Source organism: Aythya ferina, assembly GCF_964211825.1.
Source record: "Aythya ferina genome assembly, chromosome: 2".
Lineage (NCBI taxonomy): Eukaryota > Metazoa > Chordata > Aves > Anseriformes > Anatidae > Aythya > Aythya ferina.
The window spans coordinates 19,702,415-19,723,478 of record NC_140297.1 but is presented as its reverse complement, the minus strand read 5'-3'; the positions used below and the strand labels follow the sequence as shown (position 1 = coordinate 19,723,478).

Sequence of the window (21,064 nt, the reverse complement as noted above, 5' to 3'; positions counted from 1 at the left end):
TTGGCTTAAAAAAATCTAGGGATAAAATCACCTTTCTTTGTCCAAATTAAGCTAGGAGACACAAAAGGCCACGTTGCTTTTAGAGGTATCACTTGATAGGCAAGCTCTTTCCACTTCTCAAGAAAAGCAGCTGATTTGTATGTATGTATATTATCAATTTTTATTTAGCATCATGTATATAGCATGAATATGTTTCAATATCTAAGCTCTTTCTTATTTCAATGTAGGCTATAATTCTGCTGTTATTTTTCAGATAAATGTTACTTGCCATTGACCAAAATACATTAGTCCAAAGTGACTTACAGAAAAAGCATGCTGACCTTAATATTTGGTCAAGACCTTGAATTTCCTTCCATCTTTCGTGAAGCCAATCAGTTGCATGCACTAGTAACTAGTAATCTTCCCGAAGTGTAGCAGAACACCCTAAAATATTTAGCTTGCAATTTCAACTGCACTGATTATTTTATACTCTTCTCAGAAGTAGTTACCAGTATAGTTTGTCGAAGTTTGCTTGGTTTTGGTGATATCTTGTGCTCTTGATCTCTTCAGCTTGTGTTAATAGGAATTGTGGGTTGTTCTGTGCTTTCTATCACAGCATCATGCTGTGGTTTTTTTAAAAAAAAAAAAAAAAAAAAGTATGATTAGTAAATGTTATGACCCCAAGCATGTAAATCAAAAGGGTATAGTCAGTGCAAGAGCAATGATATGTTTTTATTATAAATGGGAAATAAAAATGTCCTTTCAAGTTATTCTTGTTCAATATGTATTGGCTGGAGTAGGTAATTGAGTGATGTCACGAATTTGAAAGCCTCATCGTACTATAATGCAAAACTACAATTTAGCAATGACTGTTTTAAAGCAGAAGGGCAAAGGTATGTTGATTGGATGGAAGCTGATTAAGAAGCTGTCTCGGAATTGGTTGTGGAGGCCATCCTTGTTGTCCTATGGTGAAAGGAGGAGAGTTCAGTAATGGTTTAACTACAATTAAATCCCTCCCCTTTCTTTCTGGAAGCTCAACTGTAGGCATTTCAGCATTAGGCTAAACAATGGTTTTGAATATGTTAAGCCCCTAACAATTAGGGTGCAGTTTGGGGCATTGAATAATGTGGAGTGATGCAATTGAACCTGACAGCTTCAACAGTCAGCCTACTCATGGGACCTGAAAGTTGTTCACACTTGGTTTCATCTCTCATCACACGCTGAGTATTAAAACCTTACTGGTGTGGAGCTGAGACAGAAATGAGGCCTGTTATCAGAAAATATTTCATAGCATAGAACTTGAAAGGAACAGGGGAATTGGTGTACTCCAGGGTTCTCCAGTTTTTGGGACCTGATGCAACTGTGTGTAACCTAAGCATTGATGCATTCCCCCCTCCCCTTTGCTTTTTGGCTTAAAAAACATTTAACTTTTTACATAAGGCAATTGTATTCCCTGGAAAATTAAAGAAATGTCCAGAATGCTAATGCAAAACTTCATATTCACGGTGTTAAATACTAAAATACAATTTCGAAGTCATGTAAACATTAGAGGAATACAAAAGTATTTAAAATATTCCACAGGATATTGATACGTACTAGTTAAATCCAGCTAACTTGGAAATGCAGTCCTTTGATTAGAGGAATACCCTCTCCTTCCTGCAGCAGAGGAAGTGTTTTTAGGCATCCATCAAATATTGGGCATTTATTCCTATTGCAGTCGGGCACTCTGTGAATTACAACGTATCTTCTTTCTGTGCTGTTCTGCTGCTTATTGCTTTACTGATTTATTGAACATGCCATAAATGAAAGCAGTGTATTATATACCTCTTGATGGGCTTAAATCCTTCTGCAAAAATCTTTTGGAGAAAATTTGCAGCCTTTTCAAAATACCTACTTAGCAGCCTCTTTATTAGTTCGTCCATTTTGATCGTGCGTTGTGTTGACTGTTTAAATGGATTCGGTTGGAACAAAGACTCCTATGCCTTTAAAAGTTCTGGATTTTAGAGCTTGTTTTAGTCCTGTGACCTTAATATGTATTGACAGGATGATTGCGCATTTTTAATAAATGCTTGCTACAGCTTGTTTCAACTGTGAGTGAAACATGAAGCTCCTATTTCACCTTTAAATAATGTAGTACTCCTCCACCTCCTCTACTCTCCTGTCAGATGAAGTCGTCACATACATAATAAAGCTTCACAAATCGTTATTCTTGTCATTTTACATTGCCATTTAAAAAAGTATTTCCATTTTTTTTATTTACCTCCAGCTTACTTGAACAATTTTTTTTCTAACGTGACTTTCTGCTTGGAGAGCTGCACGGGACCCGTGATGTCACCACAACTTCCGTACTTCCAGCGTGTTGTGGGACACCTTGGCTATTATTTTAAAGTATAAACAGGGGTTAAGTTTAGGGTGAACCACCACTTGTGAAAAAGATCAAGTTCTTAGATATTGTTTAAATCATGCTAAGTCTTTTGATCTGTTATATCAGCCCACTTGGCAAACATTGTTTAATTCCTTTGATGTCTTCTGTTTTGTGATGTGATAGTTACTCAACAGACTTCAGCGACTCCTTTCAAGATACTGAGATACTTTTTAGAAAGTTCTTAAAGCTATTCGGGCATGTTTCAGTCAAATAAATGTCTGTTCTCCTTGCTGATTAAAGCTGCCCTGCCATCATGAATTAATATATATAGTTGTTACTGTACAGTTTTAAGCAGCCTTACAGTGAACTACACAGGAGGAGAGTAACAATACAGCAGCTTCTGTGTAACACATGAGCAGTAAAGTTACTAGAATTAAGAAAAATCTTTTATAGAAATATGCTAAAACTAGACACCAATAACATTATGCTTGTAGTGTAAGAACTAGCAAGCTATTTTAGAATTCATAATCACAACCCATTTATTTATATTAATAAGAGTGTGTAGATTTTTAATTTGCTAGCCTTGTCTCTTAGATATGGAAGCAAATTATGGCTGTATCTTAACATGTTGTTCTCTAAGATTTCTTCAGCGAAAGAGGCTTTTTTTTTTTTTTTTGGAGAGGAAAACAAGGAAAATTTACTAATGAGCAATAGTAGTTGATTTGAAATCACTCTGTGTGCTTATGTTGAAGAAAACAGCAGGAGTTGTGCACTCTTGCCTTCTGCATCAGTGTCACAGTCCTAATACGTATTGTATTACTGGGAGCTGTTGTGTCCAGGTAGGTGGAAATGCCCATGTTATTTTAAGGCTTAAAATGAATTGAGATTAATTCTACTGGAGACAGGCAGTTCTGTTTTTTTTTTTTAAAAAAAAAAGAGCCAGATTTGAAGTGAAACTGCAGTTCTGTGTCTAGCAATCTCGCACATACCTTTAAAATGAGAAGTGAAAAAAGCCTCATCATTGTAAGTAATTACTTGTGGCTTTTCCGAACTTCGTGACAGTAGAAGAATGCAAGTATCAAGCGCAATTTCTCACCAGTATATAGTAAATAAAGCATCATTGAAAACAGTTGTGTGAATTCATAAAAGTCCATTCATCAAGTTTAATATGTTGGCTGAAAGCCAAAACTTAATGGTAGTGTGTGATTCTTTCCAGAGACATAGTTTATACTCTGTAATATTTTGCTGTAATAACCAGTATGTTTCCCTCGTCTCTTGTGTGCAGTTAGACATGTCAAAATGTCCCACAAATTGAGTTCCTTACTGTTCACCTTTTTTTTTTTTCCATTTCTCAAAAAAAAAGTTTCCTTTGTAAAGGTTGTTTACTTGCTCTTAAAATGTTCGTTCTAAAATGTAAGATCACACAGTTGTGTATCTGTGGATCCCCCCCCTCTGAATATTGCAATCTTTTTTGTTTGTTCTGAAATAAGTCCTTTTGTCAGGTAGGAAAATGCCTTTTTAATAAGCAGCACTGCCTTTTTTTTTTTTTTTTTTTCTTTTCTTTGATTGCTTGTCTCTGAAACTCAGCGTTTGACACAAATCTTTTCTTCGAAAGGGGAAAAAGCATAAGCGGCCAAGGAGGAAGGTATTTTTATTGCGTTGGATTATGCAAGATTTTGGCCAGCCTCCTTAGCTTCATCTGTTTAAGGGTTCATTTTCGCTTGTTTGGCACAAGTCCCAGCAGAGACCTTCAGAATTGTGGTTAGCAACATGAATGAACACAAACTTTGGGAGCTCTTCAATAAGTAGAGCTGGCCCGCGGCCAAAAATACAGTCCCTTATATGGGGTCAGGGCAAAGCTGGGATTCGTTGAGCCCCCTATTGTATAGAAAACATACTTGTAATGGCTGTTTGCGTTCTTGAAAATAAAAACAAAACACAACAAAAAAACACCAGGCTTCCGAAGTCTATCAAAATAGGAAGTAACAAAATAGTGTGCAGGTTTTACTAATGACGGAGCAGAGCAAAGGAAATATGGCTCGGTGTAGTTAAACTATAGAGCTGAAAGTTGGACCTTTTGACCTCCACAGCCGGCTTGTGATGTAAGGAACCCGAGCATTTGTGAGACATCTGTTGTCTACCTGCCCTTATTTTGTAAATGGTTTAATAAGATTAAATAATTAGTAGGATAACCACATGGTCGCCATGCCACTAAGTCCTAGCACTGAGTGCATACTTGGGGATTGCAAGGGGGTCTGCCCACCCTGTTCCGTGGTGGGTGTTTTAAAATGCAATTTAGGTCTTGTAATATTTGCTACAATAAACATTTACTAGAAGTTTTTAAAATGAACATATATACCAAAGGCTGTACTTTAATACTGGATGTGTTTTGAAAATACTGCAATTCTATTTCCGCACTCACATATGGAAAATACATTTTTCTGTTGAATGCATTCCATTTTTTTTTTTTAAAGTTAACGTTAAAAAAAAATATACAAATTACTGTGCAGTAGGAAGACTTCTTGAAAAATATATTCAGTATTCCTCCCCATTTTCAAACAGCGATTCAAGTTTTAATTGGTTTCTTGCAGGCAAACACACTACCTGGATCTTCTCTCAGTCTGCCTCCATCCCACATGTATGGCAATAGGCTGAATCCCAATTCAGCCATGGCAACACTTATAGCTCAGACTGAAAACAGCCAAGCAGGTAAGCTTCCCGGTGGTGCTGGAAAAACGGTGATACTTTATGGACTTCAGTATTTTTAAAAAGATTGTTTATTTTTGAACTCTGCCCAGCATTTGGTTATTAAATGTCTGTATAAAGTTACACGTGCTGGAAGTAAATTCTTGGTTGTGCAGAACCGCTTTTTTCTTTTTCTTTTTTTCTTTTTTCTTTTTTTTTTTTTTTTTTTTTACTGTCTGAAATGTAAATGTTTAAGCAGAGCCATCAGCAGGCAGGAATGCAACAATGTCTCCTGTGACTTCTGTGATTGATGTGTTCAGTTCTTAGCTCTTTGCAACGAGAGTAACACAGCTCTGGGTTTTGTCGTGAATAGTTTAAACCTTTATTTGCATAATTCATGAAATTGCATTACATACAACTTGGGGTGAAAGAGATCCGTTAGCGAACTTCTGCAGCATTCAGTAATCTTGTGAATATTTACCGATTGACATTTGGTAACATTCGCTCTCCTCTCCAGTTTTAATGAGCCACTGGATTTGCTTTGTTTCATTCCATCCGTTCGGATTTGTTGACATGTCGTAGTAGTCATGCCTGTTTGGGGGAAGGGAATGAGTTTAGCAGTTTACCAAGAATGGATCAGTCATGTCTTTGCCCTCCGAGAGGTCGGGGGTCACTTGACTCAGAATAGGGGGAGGGCAACCTTGAAGGGGGCAGATAGGGTTATTTTATTGAGAGGCCATAGGGAAAATAACCCTTTTGAGTCCTTCCAAGCAAAACGTTTTTGTATATTTAATGAGGCCTTTTTTGTTTGTTTTACTACCTTTTTAGCAAGGGACTTTCCTATACTTCTGCTTATAAATAGGAATTTGTGAATTACACGCTTTCATAAAGTTTTCAGTAAATTTGCAGAATAACACGTGCTTGTTAGGCGGTAGTGGTAAGTTTAATGCGTTACGTATTTTATGAGTTGTTTTGGGATGCAAAGTGTTAAAAAAAAAAAAAAAAATACAGAGCATCAGGATTTGCTGTGATAAGCATACAGATTAGCTGTCCACAGCTGTGATTCATTACTTTCACCGTAGAAATTAAAAGTGGCTGAGGGGAGGGTACTGCAAATGCAAACCACGCTTCTGTGCTGTAAAACTGAAAGGAATGAAAGAAGGGAACATAATCCATGGCCTGGTACAGCCTCAGAAATGTGTAAGGACAACACCTTACATGCTACAGTTCAGCAATCTTAAACTAGTTATGGATTCGCTCTTCAGCGCTAACTGCGGAGCGAAGTTAAGATTTAAGATATTTTAAAAATATCTACATCAGCTTTAAAACCCTTATCTAAGAAGAGGCGATTTATCAGCTGTGAAATATTTACACTGCAGATCAAGATCTTGGAGATAATAGCCGCAGCCTCGTTGGCAGAGGAGGTTCGCCCAGAGGAAGTCTCTCACCACGGTAAGCGTTATTTACATTGGGGAGTGCAGGCAGAGGAAATGTTTTAAGATTTGGAAACTTCACTGTCTTTTTAGTAGTAATACGTAAGCGTTTTAAAAGCCTGTATGTATAAATATATATATCAAAAACCCTAACATGTCCAGATAGCTGAAAATGGTCTGAAATTTACTTTTATATTGCTGAAATCAGGTTTACAAAGGAAGGCCTTACGAAACGGAGATTTGCTTTAAAGGGATTTATTTATCATTTAATCCACACATACTACCTCCTCACAATACAATTACCTCCTCAGATTTATTATTGTAATTACATTTTATTCAAATTTGCAAAAGTCCAAAAACCCATAGACTTGAAGACTACAAAGATCACAGTTAAAAGACTGTCTGAGAAATTAACTATTAGTAAACAGTTTGAAACAAATTTCCCTCACCACGTCAAATATGCGGGGATTCTTAGCAGGGGAAAAAACAACACTTTTTGTTCTGCAATTCACCTCTACTGCAGGAGGCTGATATAAGAGTTCTGGTGCTGGAATTCTATCAAATTACTTTGATTTAAAATATTTACTGTTAAAATTTCAAATTTGCGTATTAAATACTTCAGTAATATTTTCCATTTATATATATATATATATATAGAGAGAGAGAGAGAGAGAGAGTGTACATCTTTTTGTTTTTAAGGGTTTCATTTTCCATTTTGGATCTTATGTTGATTAGCTTATGTATTGATATTAGATTTTTTTTTTTTTAACCGAGGGACTAAGCGTAGGAATTTTATCTTAAATAATTTTAGTATGGCTAAAAAAATGTAGTTACACAGATACAGCGTTGTGACAATGAATTTTATTGTTACACCCTGTGTTCATTGTAGTAATTGATCATGAATATCTCAAATTAGGTAATTTAATGTACATGTCTTGTTGATCTTGTGTTAGATTCCTTAATTAATCAAAAGACTTCTTGTTGAATTGGGTGAGAATGTCCATTATAATACTTAAGTGGTGTTACCTATTCATGAACTGGCTTTTAAGATTTCAAATGCATGTTTCTTCTAAAGCAATAAATAGAGAATTTACAAATTAGGTTAGACTCTGTTCTTTGTATAAAAATGTGTATTTATATTACCATATAATGACTTATATAAATAAGAAACATGCCTATATATATCTGCAGAAGTAGGTTAGAGATTTTTGCACAGGGAAATGCCCCACAATTAGGAAATTCCAGACCCTTGATATTATGTAATCATTAAGTAGTCCTCGTATGCACATGTGTTGTGGTAATTAGAAGTTTTAGTGCTTATTCAGTTGTTTTGCAGAGGCCTGGGTGTCGTATGATCCGAGGTGGCCAGAGTTGTTATTTGGGCTGGCTCTAGACAGAAAATTTCAAAAGCTAAACTCCTTAAATATGTTTTTAACTCATATTTAAAACACTTTTATTGGCTGTATGCTCAGGGTATGTGTAGTCCAGTGTTTATAATATAATTAGATTTCAGCTGATTTTCATTAGCATCGTAAAGGAGAACTACACGATTCAAAAGCCATCTCAGAGCAGACTTCCATCCAGATCTACCTTAAATCTGGGGGGGGAATCGCTACTGTATTTCTGAAGTTGAAAGATGAAAAAAATCAGCCTGAAATATCTACCATGAAAAAAAAAAAAAGAAAACGTACCTGTGTAAGTTTACTAGCCAGGAAATTTTACTGCTGGTCTGCAGTGTGTTTCTAGCTATTTAACATAGCCAGCGCCTAGCGATCTGCTGCTGTTGCACACAGCATGCAGTCGCTTCTGAATTGTTTAGGTAATTCCTCACTGTCCTGAGTTAAATAAATAATTAACTTTGGATAGTTAAAATATGGTTTATGGTGAATAAAAAGCTAACTCTGAAAATCTGCTATCTGAAAACTTTGCTATGTTACTTGCACTATGTATTATAAGTATTTTTCCTACAAGTTATGATTCGTCCCTTTGAAGCTTATGAGATTCATAAATACCACTTCTCCAAAAGAATAGTGATTTCAAAATAGCTGTTAAAAATAAAAACATTCGAGGAAAGAAGTGTTTGCTGTTGATGACAGCTGATTGCTCCCTTCTCAGAAGATGCGTGTGACTCACGAGCTGTGTGGTCATTTCAATTTCGTATTGCTGTATCTTTGTACCCCCACGTAATCAGAGTTTGATATTTAAGCTCTCATGGTTAAAATTGTTATATAGAGAATATGAAATATGTGTGAAATACAAATATACAGGGGATATGTGAGCAGTTTTTATTTTGTAAAGGAATTGCTGCTTTTCCCAAGGTAGCGCTTAAACTCTTTTCACCCAACGCTTCACCTTAAATTTAAGAACGTGTTTCGTAATACCTGCGTTGTTATACATATATATGCCTATATCTAAATGCAGATCACTTGTGATACTACTTAAAATTAATACTGTAAGAGTATGGATAGTATACCCCAAACAAAAAACAGTTGTGAAAGTAAGCAAGATGTGAAACACGAAACAGAGAAGGGATTGCCATGTCAGTTGCATCAAAGCTTCGCATACAGCACATTTATAATACGACTGGAAAAGAAAATCAAATACTGTTTGGAATAAGGATTCAAACCTAGTGTGCAGAAATGATCATATATAAGGGGTGAAGTAGATGATCATCTCTAAGAGGATTGATTGACTAATGTTGATAGAGAAGTCTAGATTTTTTTCCCCCTCTCTAAAAGCTTCCAGGGAAGGGTTGGGAGTTTTTGTAGTTGTATGTTGCTTTATTTTATGCTTTTATGAAGTCGACAGGAAACGGTCCTAAGCCCAACAAGACTTTTTGTCTTTTTTTGTTGTTGATTTTTGCTTCACGTGGAATAATCTGTTAGGGCAGTGTTACGTGCCTGTAAAAGTGCATGCAGAGAAGTTGCTGGTGTGTGTGTGTGTATGCTTTTTGCTTGTTTGTTTAATTTGAATCGGTTGTTTGTGCAGAGTGTAGTACATCTGTTCAGAATGTTTCTGCATAAACTTCCATTCTTATCACTTCAGCATGTCATGTAAACAACTAGTTTTAAGGCTGTGTTTTTCGTGTCTGTGCTGACCTGTTAAATGCTGTGGAGTTGTCATCTCTTGTCAAAAAGCACTGCCTTGGTTACCCATTCATCAGACTTCTTTTAACAAGTGTTGCTTCTCTTTCATCCTGTATGCAAAAGAGGAATATTTACAAATACCTACAGAGCTCTTAAGTCACCTACTTAAAACCTTTTCTCATAAAAATCACTTTGCTCTGGTGCCTACACAATGCTTGACAGTCATTAGGTAGCTAATGTGCTGTGACCACCGCTTATTACACTAATCATAATTAACACACTGATTTCCTGAGTGCTCTGTGTTGGCCTGTACTGGGACCGCGGTGGTCTTGTTGGTAAGTTTGCGCTGTGTTGAGCAGTACAGCTGTGATCCTCTGTTGGGGCAAATATTTATTACTACAGTAATAGCAGATACTTAAGAACCTGGATTTCAGCTCACTCGAGTTTAAAAACAAACAAATAAGAAAACCCAACAACTTTTAGTGGGCCTTGGTGTTGATTCTGTATGAGGGGTATGCGCACAGGAGGCCAGAATTACAGAAATACACTGAGGGTCAGCTCACAGGTTAGATTTTGCCCTATGCAATGAAAAAGAAGACTTTTTGTAGGATTTGAGGTTATCTTATAGTGGCTGTATGCTGAATATTTGATTTTCTCCTGGACAAGAAGAGGCATGTTGCAAAGGGATTATTCTTTAAACTATGTGTGATTGTAAGCAAAAAAGAAAAAATGTACTTGAAGTGTGCGCAGGACAAGCAGAGGACAGCTTCCATTGTGTTCCTTATGAAATAATATTTTCCTGTAGTCCTTCAAAAATCTGTTTTTACGTTATTTTTTTTTTTAGAACAAGTTAGGCAGCGCATTTATATGACCTTTCTGTGTGGAAGTGCTATTCTGTGCTAGTCTGTACGCAAGAAGTTATGTGTTTTCCTGGTATAAATTCTCATGCTATGAAATATTATATCATTATTATTTAAATCCAAGCCTTAGTACTGAGAGCCAGGAGTTCTGGCTGATTTTGATGAGCTAGCTTAGTCTTTGAGGTGTGTAGATGCTAAGGGCAGATACAAGGTAAGAAAAAACTCAGCAGGTTTTTGCTAATACATTTCCTTAAATCATTTTCTTTTAAACAATACATTGCAATATTTTCAACAGATCCCCTGTAAGCAGCTTGCAGATTCGCTATGATCAATCAGGGAACAACTGCGGGGAAAACTTGCCCCCAGTAGCAGCCAGCATAGAACAGCTTCTGGAGAGGCAATGGAGTGAAGGACAGCAGTTTTTACTCGAACAAGGCACCCCTAGTGACAGTAAGTACTTGCGTTCTGTTCTGGCACTGTTTTGTTACCTGTGTTGCTCTTAATTGCCGCTCAGGTGTTGTCCAAGATTTTTTTAAAGGCTTATTTTCTGTTGTGAAAAGAATTATAACTGTGGTGTTGCTTTGCAACCTAGTTCTTAGTGTGGCAGTTGGCTTCAGTAGATTACAGAAGAGTTTTCTATCTAAATTTTTATGGATGGGGAAATTGTGTCATGCAAGAGGAAGTGACTTGTAGATCCAGCTGGTCAACTGCAGAGCTTGAAAACAAGTTCTGGACTCTTAAATTCCATACTCTTAGATCCCCTGCTGCAAATCTGCACAACTTTCACAAACTGTGCATGAGTAAAACCCAGTTGCTCAGTTTGCTTTATTGGTACAGTGACTTTTTCATTTTTAAAATCTTAACTGCCTACTTCTGTTGCTGTTTCAAAATACATGTATTTATAAATGTCAGGCAAGCGTCCTAGTAGGCTTTTGTATCTTTATTAAGTTCTGTGTTTATCATGAAATTCTCAAAGTAAGCAAATCATTTTTTTTCAAGTGACATTTAATAGGATGGAATAGTCCAAGACCGAGTACGCTAAATGTGGAACTGATGAGTAGATCACTTACATCTCTGTACTCCAGAAAATAGCAGTGTCTAAGGAAATGATTGAATACATTTAAAAGAAAATTAATACCAGCTTGGGTTTTGTGTTATATTTTATTGAACGTGTTATTCTTTTTGGTAGTGTAAAGTGGTATCTAGTTGGTGTTTTTATGAATGGTATCCTGACAAAAATGCTAATTGTCAGGAAATTCATGCAGGGATAATCCTTTAAACATGATAGCTGGAGGACAGGTTTAGCTAAGTCTTATTGCATCTCATTTGGGCTCACTGAGGGTTCCTTTGTATGTTCTTGAAGAGGAGGGATAAAAGCTAAATCCTTGGGAAATGACCAGATGTGCCTATACCAGTAGACTTATGTCTGTAGTAGGCCCAGAGGTCATGTTAAACAAATACAATTTAGAATTTAAAAAAAAAAAAAAAAGGCTATCCCTGTGGCTTTACAGTCACACTCTAGCACTAGTTGGGAAATCCAAGTTCTGAAACAAAGTCGGAGTTTGAAAAAACTGAGCTCGGTAAAGAAAATCACGTTAGGACAGAAGATGATGCCCTTTTTCTGGGGGCCGAGGGGGGGGAAGAGGGTGGTAACTGCAGTGCTCACACAGTGCTCCCTGCTGGGTGATTTGTAGATCGACGCTCACAGCAAATGAGAGTGCTCCCAGCAAGGTGTGTCCTGGTAACTTAACAATGGGTGAAATTCTGCCATTGTGTAACTTTGGGATTCCTTCTGCAGGAGATTAAAACCGAATAATGCTCTTTTTACAAGCTTTTGTTTATTTTTACATGAAGTTGTTAGTTGGATGTACTGTTAGTTGAATGCATACGTATCAAACCCTTTCTGTTTTCATGATGTTTAAAATTTCTAATAGGTTTTTCCCAGCTACGCTGCCAACCTGTGCTGCTAAAATAATACTGTTCTTGTGTTCAGCTTTTTGGAGCGAGTTATCATGTACTCAATTTTTCTTAAAATGACTGTCACCCCTGATGATGAGACATTATCCCATTAATGTTTTTGTTTTTATTTTCACATATAAATGCATTTGCTAGTCTTGATTTATAATATATAAATTAAAGTCAAGGTGTTACTTATTTTATTTAAATTTAGCAACAATGGTGTCGTTGAATGATTTTTTTTTTAAACAAAAGAGTAAAACTTTGAATCTGGTTGTAAAAGATAACATGCATTTTTATCTTAGTTTTAGGAATGCTTAAATCATTACACCAACTTCAGGTTGAAAATAGGAGATTAGAAGAACAGATAAAGAACCTGACTGCTAAAAAGGAACGGCTCCAGCTACTCAATGCACAGCTTTCAGTGCCCTTTCCAACAATAACTTCAAATCCTAGCCCTTCTCATCAAGTACATGCCTTTCCAGTGCAAGCAGGTAAATAGTGTGAAAGTGTGGAAGAAATTTGAATGATTTATATGAAATACCCGTTTCATCTACAAATGCCATCAGTGGGAGATGCATGTACCTATATTATCAGAATAAATATTTTTGTGGGGATTAAAACAAACAAACAAACAAACCCACAAAACCCCAAACCTCTAATGTTTAAAATCTAGTGGAAGACTTGTATAAACCGTTACTACTTGTTTCAGTGTGGGTTTTTTCTTCAGTCTGGAGGACATCTGTTTGAATCTATTGATTCACTAATCATTTAGTTAATATTTTACTATTCAGCAGTGATTCTACGGTTGACTTTACATTTTGTATGTTTACCTTTGACATTATTTTAAAATAATTGCTCTGAATCTTCTTACATGTTGCAGAAATTTAATCACTGTTTTTTGAACTAATTGCTTTAGCACCTAGCACCGATTCCTTGAACAGCAGTAAAAGCCCTCATCTGGGAAACAGTTTTTTACCAGACAATTCTCTTCCTGTATTAAATCAGGTAATATTTATTTGTTCCTTCTAAACTTAAACTTGTTACAAGTTAACTCATCATAGCCGTTGTATTTTGCTGCTATGCGAAACTTTATGCAGCTGAGGGGGTTTTGTTGTTTGTTTTTACACCAGGAGATAACCTCCAGCGGACAAAGCACCAGCAGTTCATCAGCCCTTTCCACTCCACCACCTGCTGGGCAGAGTCCAGCTCAGCAAGGCTCAGGAGTCACAGGAGTTCAACAGGTCAATGGTGTGACAGTGGGGGCACTAGCTAGTGGTATGCAGACTGTAACCTCCACCATTCCTGCAGTGCCTGGTGTGGGTGGAATAATTGGAGCACTGCCAGCCAGCCAGCTGGCAATCAATGGAATTGTAGGGGCTTTAAATGGGGTAATTCAGACCCCGGCAACAATATCACAGAACCCTTCTCCTCTCACTCATGCAACCGTGCCACCCAATGCAACGCATCCTCTGCCAACTACGTTAAATAACAGGTAAGAATTTGCTGATTTATGTTTTTCTCGATAGTGTCTGTCTTCGGTTTAGCTGTATTTTTAGCTGCCTTATTCAAATGGTACATTTTCTGCCTTAGCCTTTAATTGTCAAACTAGGTTCTGCTCCTGATCTGTGAAAGACAATAACAGCATTTAATGGAAGCATGAAGGTTAAAGAAGAAAGGTTTTCTGTTTAGCTTTTGTGAATCGTAGTTTGTATCCATTTATTCTTGTTTTTTTTTAATCGAGTCACATTCCAAAACAAATGTAATTATGCAAATGTGCTTCAGATCTTTTTTTAGTTCAGAAAACAATATTCTTTGTCCTGCCAATTGTTCTTCCAGGATTAAAGCAGCACTGGAAAAGCTACCATTTGTTGCAGTTGTGGGGGTGGAGGGGAAGCAGAAGGGGAACAGTATACGGTCATGTAGTTAAAGAGGTAATAGGCATAACTAACAAGAGTAGTGATGCAGCTGTGTGGTGTTTTCAGTTCTCTGCATCTGACTCCAAAGCAAGAAAACTATTTTTTGAAGTCATATTCCTAAAGGTTTTTAAGTGCATAAAAAGATCCATGTTTGAGTACAACAACCCTTTCCCCAAAACCAGGTATCCTAAGTAGCCTAAACTGCTGCTGCTGCTTGAGATACAAGGTAAATGGGTAACAAAAGGAGACAGCTGCGTTCCAGGAGGGGTTTGAACTGCTTGGTCTGGAAGTATTTTGGGATAGAGCAGAGCCAGGGATAACTAATTCACTTAACTCCTGATAACTCCAAGGATAACTCCCACTTCCCTTCCCCCTACCCTCTCGTATTGCCCTGCACTTAGGAAGAACAACCACTTTTCTGTGTAGAAAGAAATGCCTGCAAACAGGGAGTGGACTGCTTGTCTTTGAGTCTATTTTTGGAGATTATGCTGGATTACCCAACAAAAATGCATATGTGATTGGCATGTGATGGAAGGGATCCCTGGTTTTGTAGCTTTCTTCCATTTTTTCCCCTCACTGTTAATTGGCACTATCTGAATGTTCCTGTACAGTATCACTGGTACTGCTTTGTTAGGCTCACAAACCTGATACTTTCAAATGTGTCCTGGTTTGTTTTCATGTGCTAGGATATTTTTACTGAGCAGATTGTTTTTCTTAGCTTGTATATGAATGTAACATTTCATAGGTTAAACAAAAGACATTTCCTTAACAAGAAGATATTCTCTTTTCTTGTGTAGCAGAGGTCTGCAGAGAACACAAGAATTTTGATTTACTCTCCCCCAAAATCTGAGGAGTTGTTTGTAGTGAGAAAAACTAGACAAAATCAGTTATATTGACAGGTTGTACAATAATTCCCCATTTCTGGTCATGCCAAGGTATCACTGGCCATGCTGTTCTTTTCTTATTCTTTTTTGTTAATCCACAGATTATTTACTTCTGCTTCTCTGTAGTGCAGAAGATCTGTTGTTTCTCTTTGATATCAATCTTAATTGCTGTCACTCTTGAGTGTGTAGCCTAGAAATAGACTACTCCAGTTCATGCAGAGTATGGAAACTCGTGTACTGCTGGTTAGCTCTCATTCTAGCTTAGATCAGACTCTAGAGTATTCCTGGCATTTTCCTGTTCTCTCCTACAAAAAGCTTGAGATGGCTTATAACTGTCAGAATTTCCATTTCCTTATCTTGCATGATCTCAATCTGCATTGCTCCCTTAATAACATTATTTTTATTGTGGTTTTTACACAGTTTTCTACTTTTTCTGAGCTCTTGTCCCCCCCCCCCTTTTTTTTTTCTGGGCCCCCTTCCTTTTGAGATGTTTCCCCGTTACTCACAAATTGGTGCTAATTGGATTTTAGTAGTGGTACATACGTTCCTTATCCCCGTTTTTTCCATCGAAAAAATTCTTGTGAAAAAACTTTCAAACAAAACAAAATTCACCTGTTGTTACAACAAAAAAAAAAAGCTATGTTGTGCAGAGACTCTGGTTTGATTTTGGATAAAGAAAATTGGGGAAAAAAATATGAAAGTCTTTTCCATTGGCTGGGATCATTGTTTCTGAAACTCCAGGGTACGCCGTTTGTTCCTGTCACCCTCGAGGTCAGCGCTGACTCAGTGGCAAGTAGCTGGCTGTTCCTGTAGTGTTAAATTCCTCTGGCTATCACTACTCTTTGAACTGCGTCAGTGGGAGGGTGAGCTTGTGAAAAGCACGGGCAGGCGTGGAGCTTTGCTGCTGCCCTGGTAGCAGCTCTCCGACCCTGGTTAGATGACGTGGTAGTGAACCAGGTTGGAGCTGGGTTAAATCACTGTTCCCAAGATGATGGCAAGTCATGCGAGAACCCAGCTCCACTTTTTAACTTTTTTTTTAATATTGTTTTATAATGAAAAGGCCTCCCAGATACTCCTGTAAGTTGCTGTTGATAGTAACTTCCCCAGTTTCAGAATCTGTCCTGTTTGATGTGAAAAGTAGCTGGGTTATTTATTGATACCTGAAAAGTGGTGTATACAACTGTTGGGTATAGTCCTTGTTCCCATGAGCTCTCTGTTAACCGTGGGACATGGGGAAGCAAGAAAACACTGGTTTTGCACGCTCTTCTTTGGGAAAGTTTCAAATGCTAGGTAAAAGCCTGCCTTCATTCAGTAGAGAAAAATACGAGGTCTTTTGGGGGGGCAGGGAGGGAAAGTTTAATGCAGATTGCGTCCTACCTTCAGAGCAACAAGGAGATCAAGTGATTGAAGGGAGAAGATAGGATTGTTTCTTCCACAGTCTAGCAACTGGAGAAGGCTGCAGGATGGAGAGGTTCAGACCAATTGTACCTTTTACTGAGAAGCTAAAAAGGATTAAATTTACATGCCAAACTGGTCTGATTTAGAGGAAGGTCCGTGGTGAAATCCAGTGAGCTGCCTTTTTCAGCAGGCTCAGGAGCCGCAGGGTTGTGTCTTCTACAGTTTGCCTTTGTTTCTAGGTGCATCTCAGCTGCTGGCTGTGGGTATTTTCCTTCAAGTGCCTTTGTAGAGCAGGAGAGGAAAACAGAGTGGGGAAAACAGCAACAGAAAAAATAAGGGCAAAGGTGAAACATGATGTAGGAAAAAAGAGATAATGAGATTTTAATAAGTGAAAAAAAAAAACAACACAGTGGAGAAGATTCATTCCAGTACAGAAAAACACACAATAAGTGAGCTAAAAGAGAAAAAGGAAGTAATAGTATTAGTCAAGTTGAGCATGCTTATTTTTTGCAGTTTTTACAAAAAAAAAAAAAAGCTACATTTATTTAAAGCTGACTGAAAGAATTTCAAATAATTGAAAATTGTTTGAAAGAGCCACATGTAGAGCAAACAGTTCTGAGTTACTCGTATGTGATGTCAGGCCTTGCTTTTCATGTCATAGCTCAGGATGGAAATGTGGGAGTTTCTTTGGATGGGTGAAATGTCATCTCAGTGCTCATCAACAACCAAACAAACATAGCTGGAATTATTGGGGATTAAACGGATCGCGCAGTGGACACCCCGTTATGTCACCTTAAATCCCTGCTGTGTCGGCGCCTTGAATATCAGGTGTCCTTCTGATTACGCAGTTTCTAAAAATGCACGTAAGAAAAAAGCCAAAGAATACAGCGAGATTAACCAGAGGCAAAAGGGTTTGCACAGGACAGGGTTAGGAGAATTGATTTATTGGCTTGGGCAAAAGAGCACGTTGCACGAGAGCTTGGAGAACCAGGAGAGTGCCAGACATGGGAGGAAGCGAATGGTGTGAAGCAGATGATAGGAGTAAGTGTAGCCCAGCACGTGTTTCCCTGGCTCTGGAGCCATGCAGTGAGATATGAAGCAGTTGGTTTGTCACCTGCCCTGTCCCAGCGATAGAGAATGGCCATGCTATGGGTGTTGTCACACTGGCTGGGTGATACCAAGTAAGTGTCCACGTGGAGCAGCGTGATGGATGCTGTAGGAAGACAAGGGAAATACTGTGCCCTGAAGAGCTGCTGATGGTAACCTGGCTGATTTGATTTAATTCCTTCCTACTGCTTGCAACTAGGAGTCCTGGTGGTCATCCTGCACACAGCTCCATGCTGCTGCCAGTGCTGGTGCCTTCGTACAATAGCCTCCTCTGCATTAATGGACAATCTTCTGGCGTTTTTTGTGCTGGCTTTGGTTTCAGCTTGGTTCCCGTGAGATGCAGCTCATTGTGCAAGAGCTAGGGCAAGGGGAGGGGACAAAAATGCACAGCCGAAAGGGAAATACTTAACCTTTCAACAGCGGGATAAGCTTATATTAGCTTAAACCTATTGCAAAACTGCACCTAGTAATTTGCTGGGTGTTTTAAACTAATAAAAGCTAACAATGCTACCAAAAGAATAAATCCCGCCACCATCCTGATTCTGTTCCAGAACCATCCTTGAGTGTGCTGTTGGTATCGCAGTGAGCTGGCACAGCTGAAGAAACCCTTTATTCACAGAGCAGTTGTCAGCTGGATCGGTTCCCTGCCCCGTTTCGTAAAGAGCTGCAGAAAGGCTTGTGTGGGCACAGAAAGTGGGGCTGGGAGCGAAGTTGTAGCCAGCCTCCTGTCTGTGACAGCATCAGCTGAGCTGCTTCAAGGCTGAATTGTTTGCTAAATAACAGACAAGGTGTAGGCAGTAGTGATAGATCTGAATGTAACCGAAGATCAGAGTTGGAAGGAAACCAGGGCAGAGGAACTGCTGGTGAACTTGGTGTGTGCCTTTAAAATCCAAACAAACCAAGCACACACGTGCACACAGCTTTATGAACTGTTTTGTAGGTACATAGTAAGAGAAAGATTCGGAAGATGATGAATTTGATGAGCGTGTGCTCATATGAGGATCCTTTAAGTAGAATAGAGCCAGATTTACCCTAACTGAAACTCCTGTGCATTCACTTCAGCCAAACTGGTGTAACCCCAGGCTTGAGGAACAATTGCTTGGCTTGCAGTTCTGCACCAGGGCAGTAACTGCTGAGTGGAGACTCCTACATGCTGGCACGAGTTGGCTCTTACACTTTTAATGTAGTTCAAGACATTGCCCTGCCCAGCTGCCTGCTCTGTCTCTGCCTCAGCAACAGAAACAGGAGAAGGAGCAGGATAACTGCTCTGTCTGCGTGTGTTTTAAAGCCATCAAGACTAGCATATGAACTTCAATTGCCACATTTCTAACTTAATCTGTCAGGCTGTCATTTGCAGTAATTGAGGAGTCAGCACATACTCATTTCTGTCCTCTTCCATTATGGGAGCATTACCTCCGGGTAGGGCTGGGAGTGCTGTCCACTGCAGCACGCTCAGAGCAGTCAGATCAGCTCACGTGGTGAAGTTCTCGTGGCAAAATGGTGATGGGGGTAAGAATCTGCATGCTGCACAGAGCAGCCAGTGCTTCGTAATTCGGGGTGCTCATCAGGTTGCTGGCACAGCTTGCCCTGTGGTGGGTGGCGTTTTTAGAAGACGCTGAAAACTGCATCTAAAAAAGAGAGACTGAGAAGCAACTTGAGGGATTTGAGTTGATGAGAGTAGGTCTAAGAACTGGGGTAGGACCGTGGTCCTTGCTCCAGTATTACACATGAATATGAGTGGTGAGATTGTGTCTGTTCAGCTGAGAAGCAAATACAGTTCCAGTAGCAGGCGTACCAGGTTTGGTAACAGACATGTAAGTAGTATTAAAGGCTGGTAGGGGCTTCCATAGAAAGGCTGTGCTTTAGATTACGTGAAATCTAAACTGGGATGACAGTGGTAATGTCTAGCTGTGGATCAAAAATGCCAGTTGACAAATTTTAATATTTGATGATATGCGATCAAAATACTGAACAGGAACTCTCCGTTTACATAATTTTTTTTTTTGTTTCAATGGAATGCTGAAGTAAAAAGTTCTCGTACTTCCATGTAAACTGCAGTATTACCTGTCACACCCCACAGTGCCTCGGGACTAGGATTGCTTCCTGACCAACAGAGACAACTTCTCCTCCATCAGCAGCACCAGCAATTCCAGCAGTTACTGAGTACCCAGCAGCTCACGTCGGTAAGTCTTCCAGTTATAATTCACTTATTCGTCTGGTATAGTCTTAGGCATGGATAGATTCTCCAGCCTAATGCAAATACCAGAAATGTGTTTAATTTATGTTACAGCTTTTGAAAATCATTCAGTTTGGCGGTTGCTTCAGCCTTTTTGGATGACAGTCATGGGCTGCATCTGCGTGTATTGCTGTCAGAATTGCTGCTTAATGCCTTCAGTCCCATTTCATCCCTTGTGGAGTTGGTGGCTTGTCTCTCTAAGCATTAGCTGTGGGCAGTAGAGTCTGGAGCCATATTCAGGCTCTAGCAATATCCTAAACAAATTCCTGATACCACTGGGACTCTACCACAAAAGATTTTTGGAAATATCTTGTGAGCTGTCTTCACTCTGCCTTTCAGTATTTGTGTATGCCATAGGTAACTGGTTTAACTATTCGTACTGCCAGTTGTGTAGCTTTAGTGCTGTGGTAGAAACATGGTTTGATATTCTCAGAGAGGCTTCTTTTGATAGAGACCTGGGAGGAGCCAGCAGGCTTTGCTGAACATGAGCTACTGATTTTGGGAAGTTTTATAGGCACTTCCTTCCCTTTCCCACAGACTTGTGGAGCTTCGTTAGTGTAACCTAAATTAGCTGGGATTAGGTTAAGGGTTGCACTGGCTGAAGATCTGGATAAGCAAGAACCCAGGGAGCAGCTATTATTCTGTAACTAACCCTTGATTATTTCCCCCCCGGCCCATCTTATTACTGCAGGAACAACATCAGGCCCTTTTGTATCAGTTAGTGCAGCAGCAGCACCACCACCAACACCACCACCAGTCCGAAGTACAGCAACTGCAGATTACTGGAGGAGCACAGATACCCATCAACAACTTACTTTCAGGCACCCAGGCGTCACCACTAAATGCAGCTTCTACCAACCCATTCCTTACAATCCATGGAGATAACGCGGCTCAGAAGGTGACAGTAAGTATATTTCTCACCTCGTTTTCAAGGAAGTAGCTCCGTGAGGTAACTGAACAATAAGCATGTTACGTGCATGTATTTACAACTCAAGGATGGTGGAATTTTTTCTTTTCTTTCTATATTTGAAGCCTTGGTCCACATTTAATGAGGTTCACAACTCATTGTATAAGTGACTAACTTGCGGTCACTTATACCCAGCCTCTTTGCTGCATGCTCCTGCTTCCCTGGATCAGGACTCGTCCAGTGATTCCT

The 21,064-nt window shown here is 38.9% G+C and overlaps 1 protein-coding gene across 11 annotated transcripts in view; it reads left to right on the top strand.

Moving 5' to 3' along the window:
• Positions 1 to 21,064, top strand: part of MLLT10 (MLLT10 histone lysine methyltransferase DOT1L cofactor) — a 123,151-nt gene that overhangs the window by 94,547 nt on the left and 7,540 nt on the right. For 10 of the 11 annotated variants that reach the window (XM_084511937.1, XM_084511936.1, XM_084511935.1 and 7 more), the window contains 8 exons: positions 4,936 to 5,053; positions 6,409 to 6,481; positions 10,704 to 10,858; positions 12,670 to 12,858; positions 13,284 to 13,372; positions 13,498 to 13,859; positions 19,753 to 19,855; positions 20,600 to 20,812. In XM_084511937.1, the coding sequence (XP_084368063.1) occupies positions 4,936 to 5,053; positions 6,409 to 6,481; positions 10,704 to 10,858; positions 12,670 to 12,858; positions 13,284 to 13,372; positions 13,498 to 13,859; positions 19,753 to 19,855; positions 20,600 to 20,812 (1,302 nt within the window). Of the gene's footprint in view, positions 1 to 4,935; positions 5,054 to 6,408; positions 6,482 to 10,703; positions 10,859 to 12,669; positions 12,859 to 13,283; positions 13,373 to 13,497; positions 13,860 to 19,697; positions 19,856 to 20,599; positions 20,813 to 21,064 lie in introns of those variants that run through there. The other variant, XR_014690585.1, reaches the window with a different exon arrangement.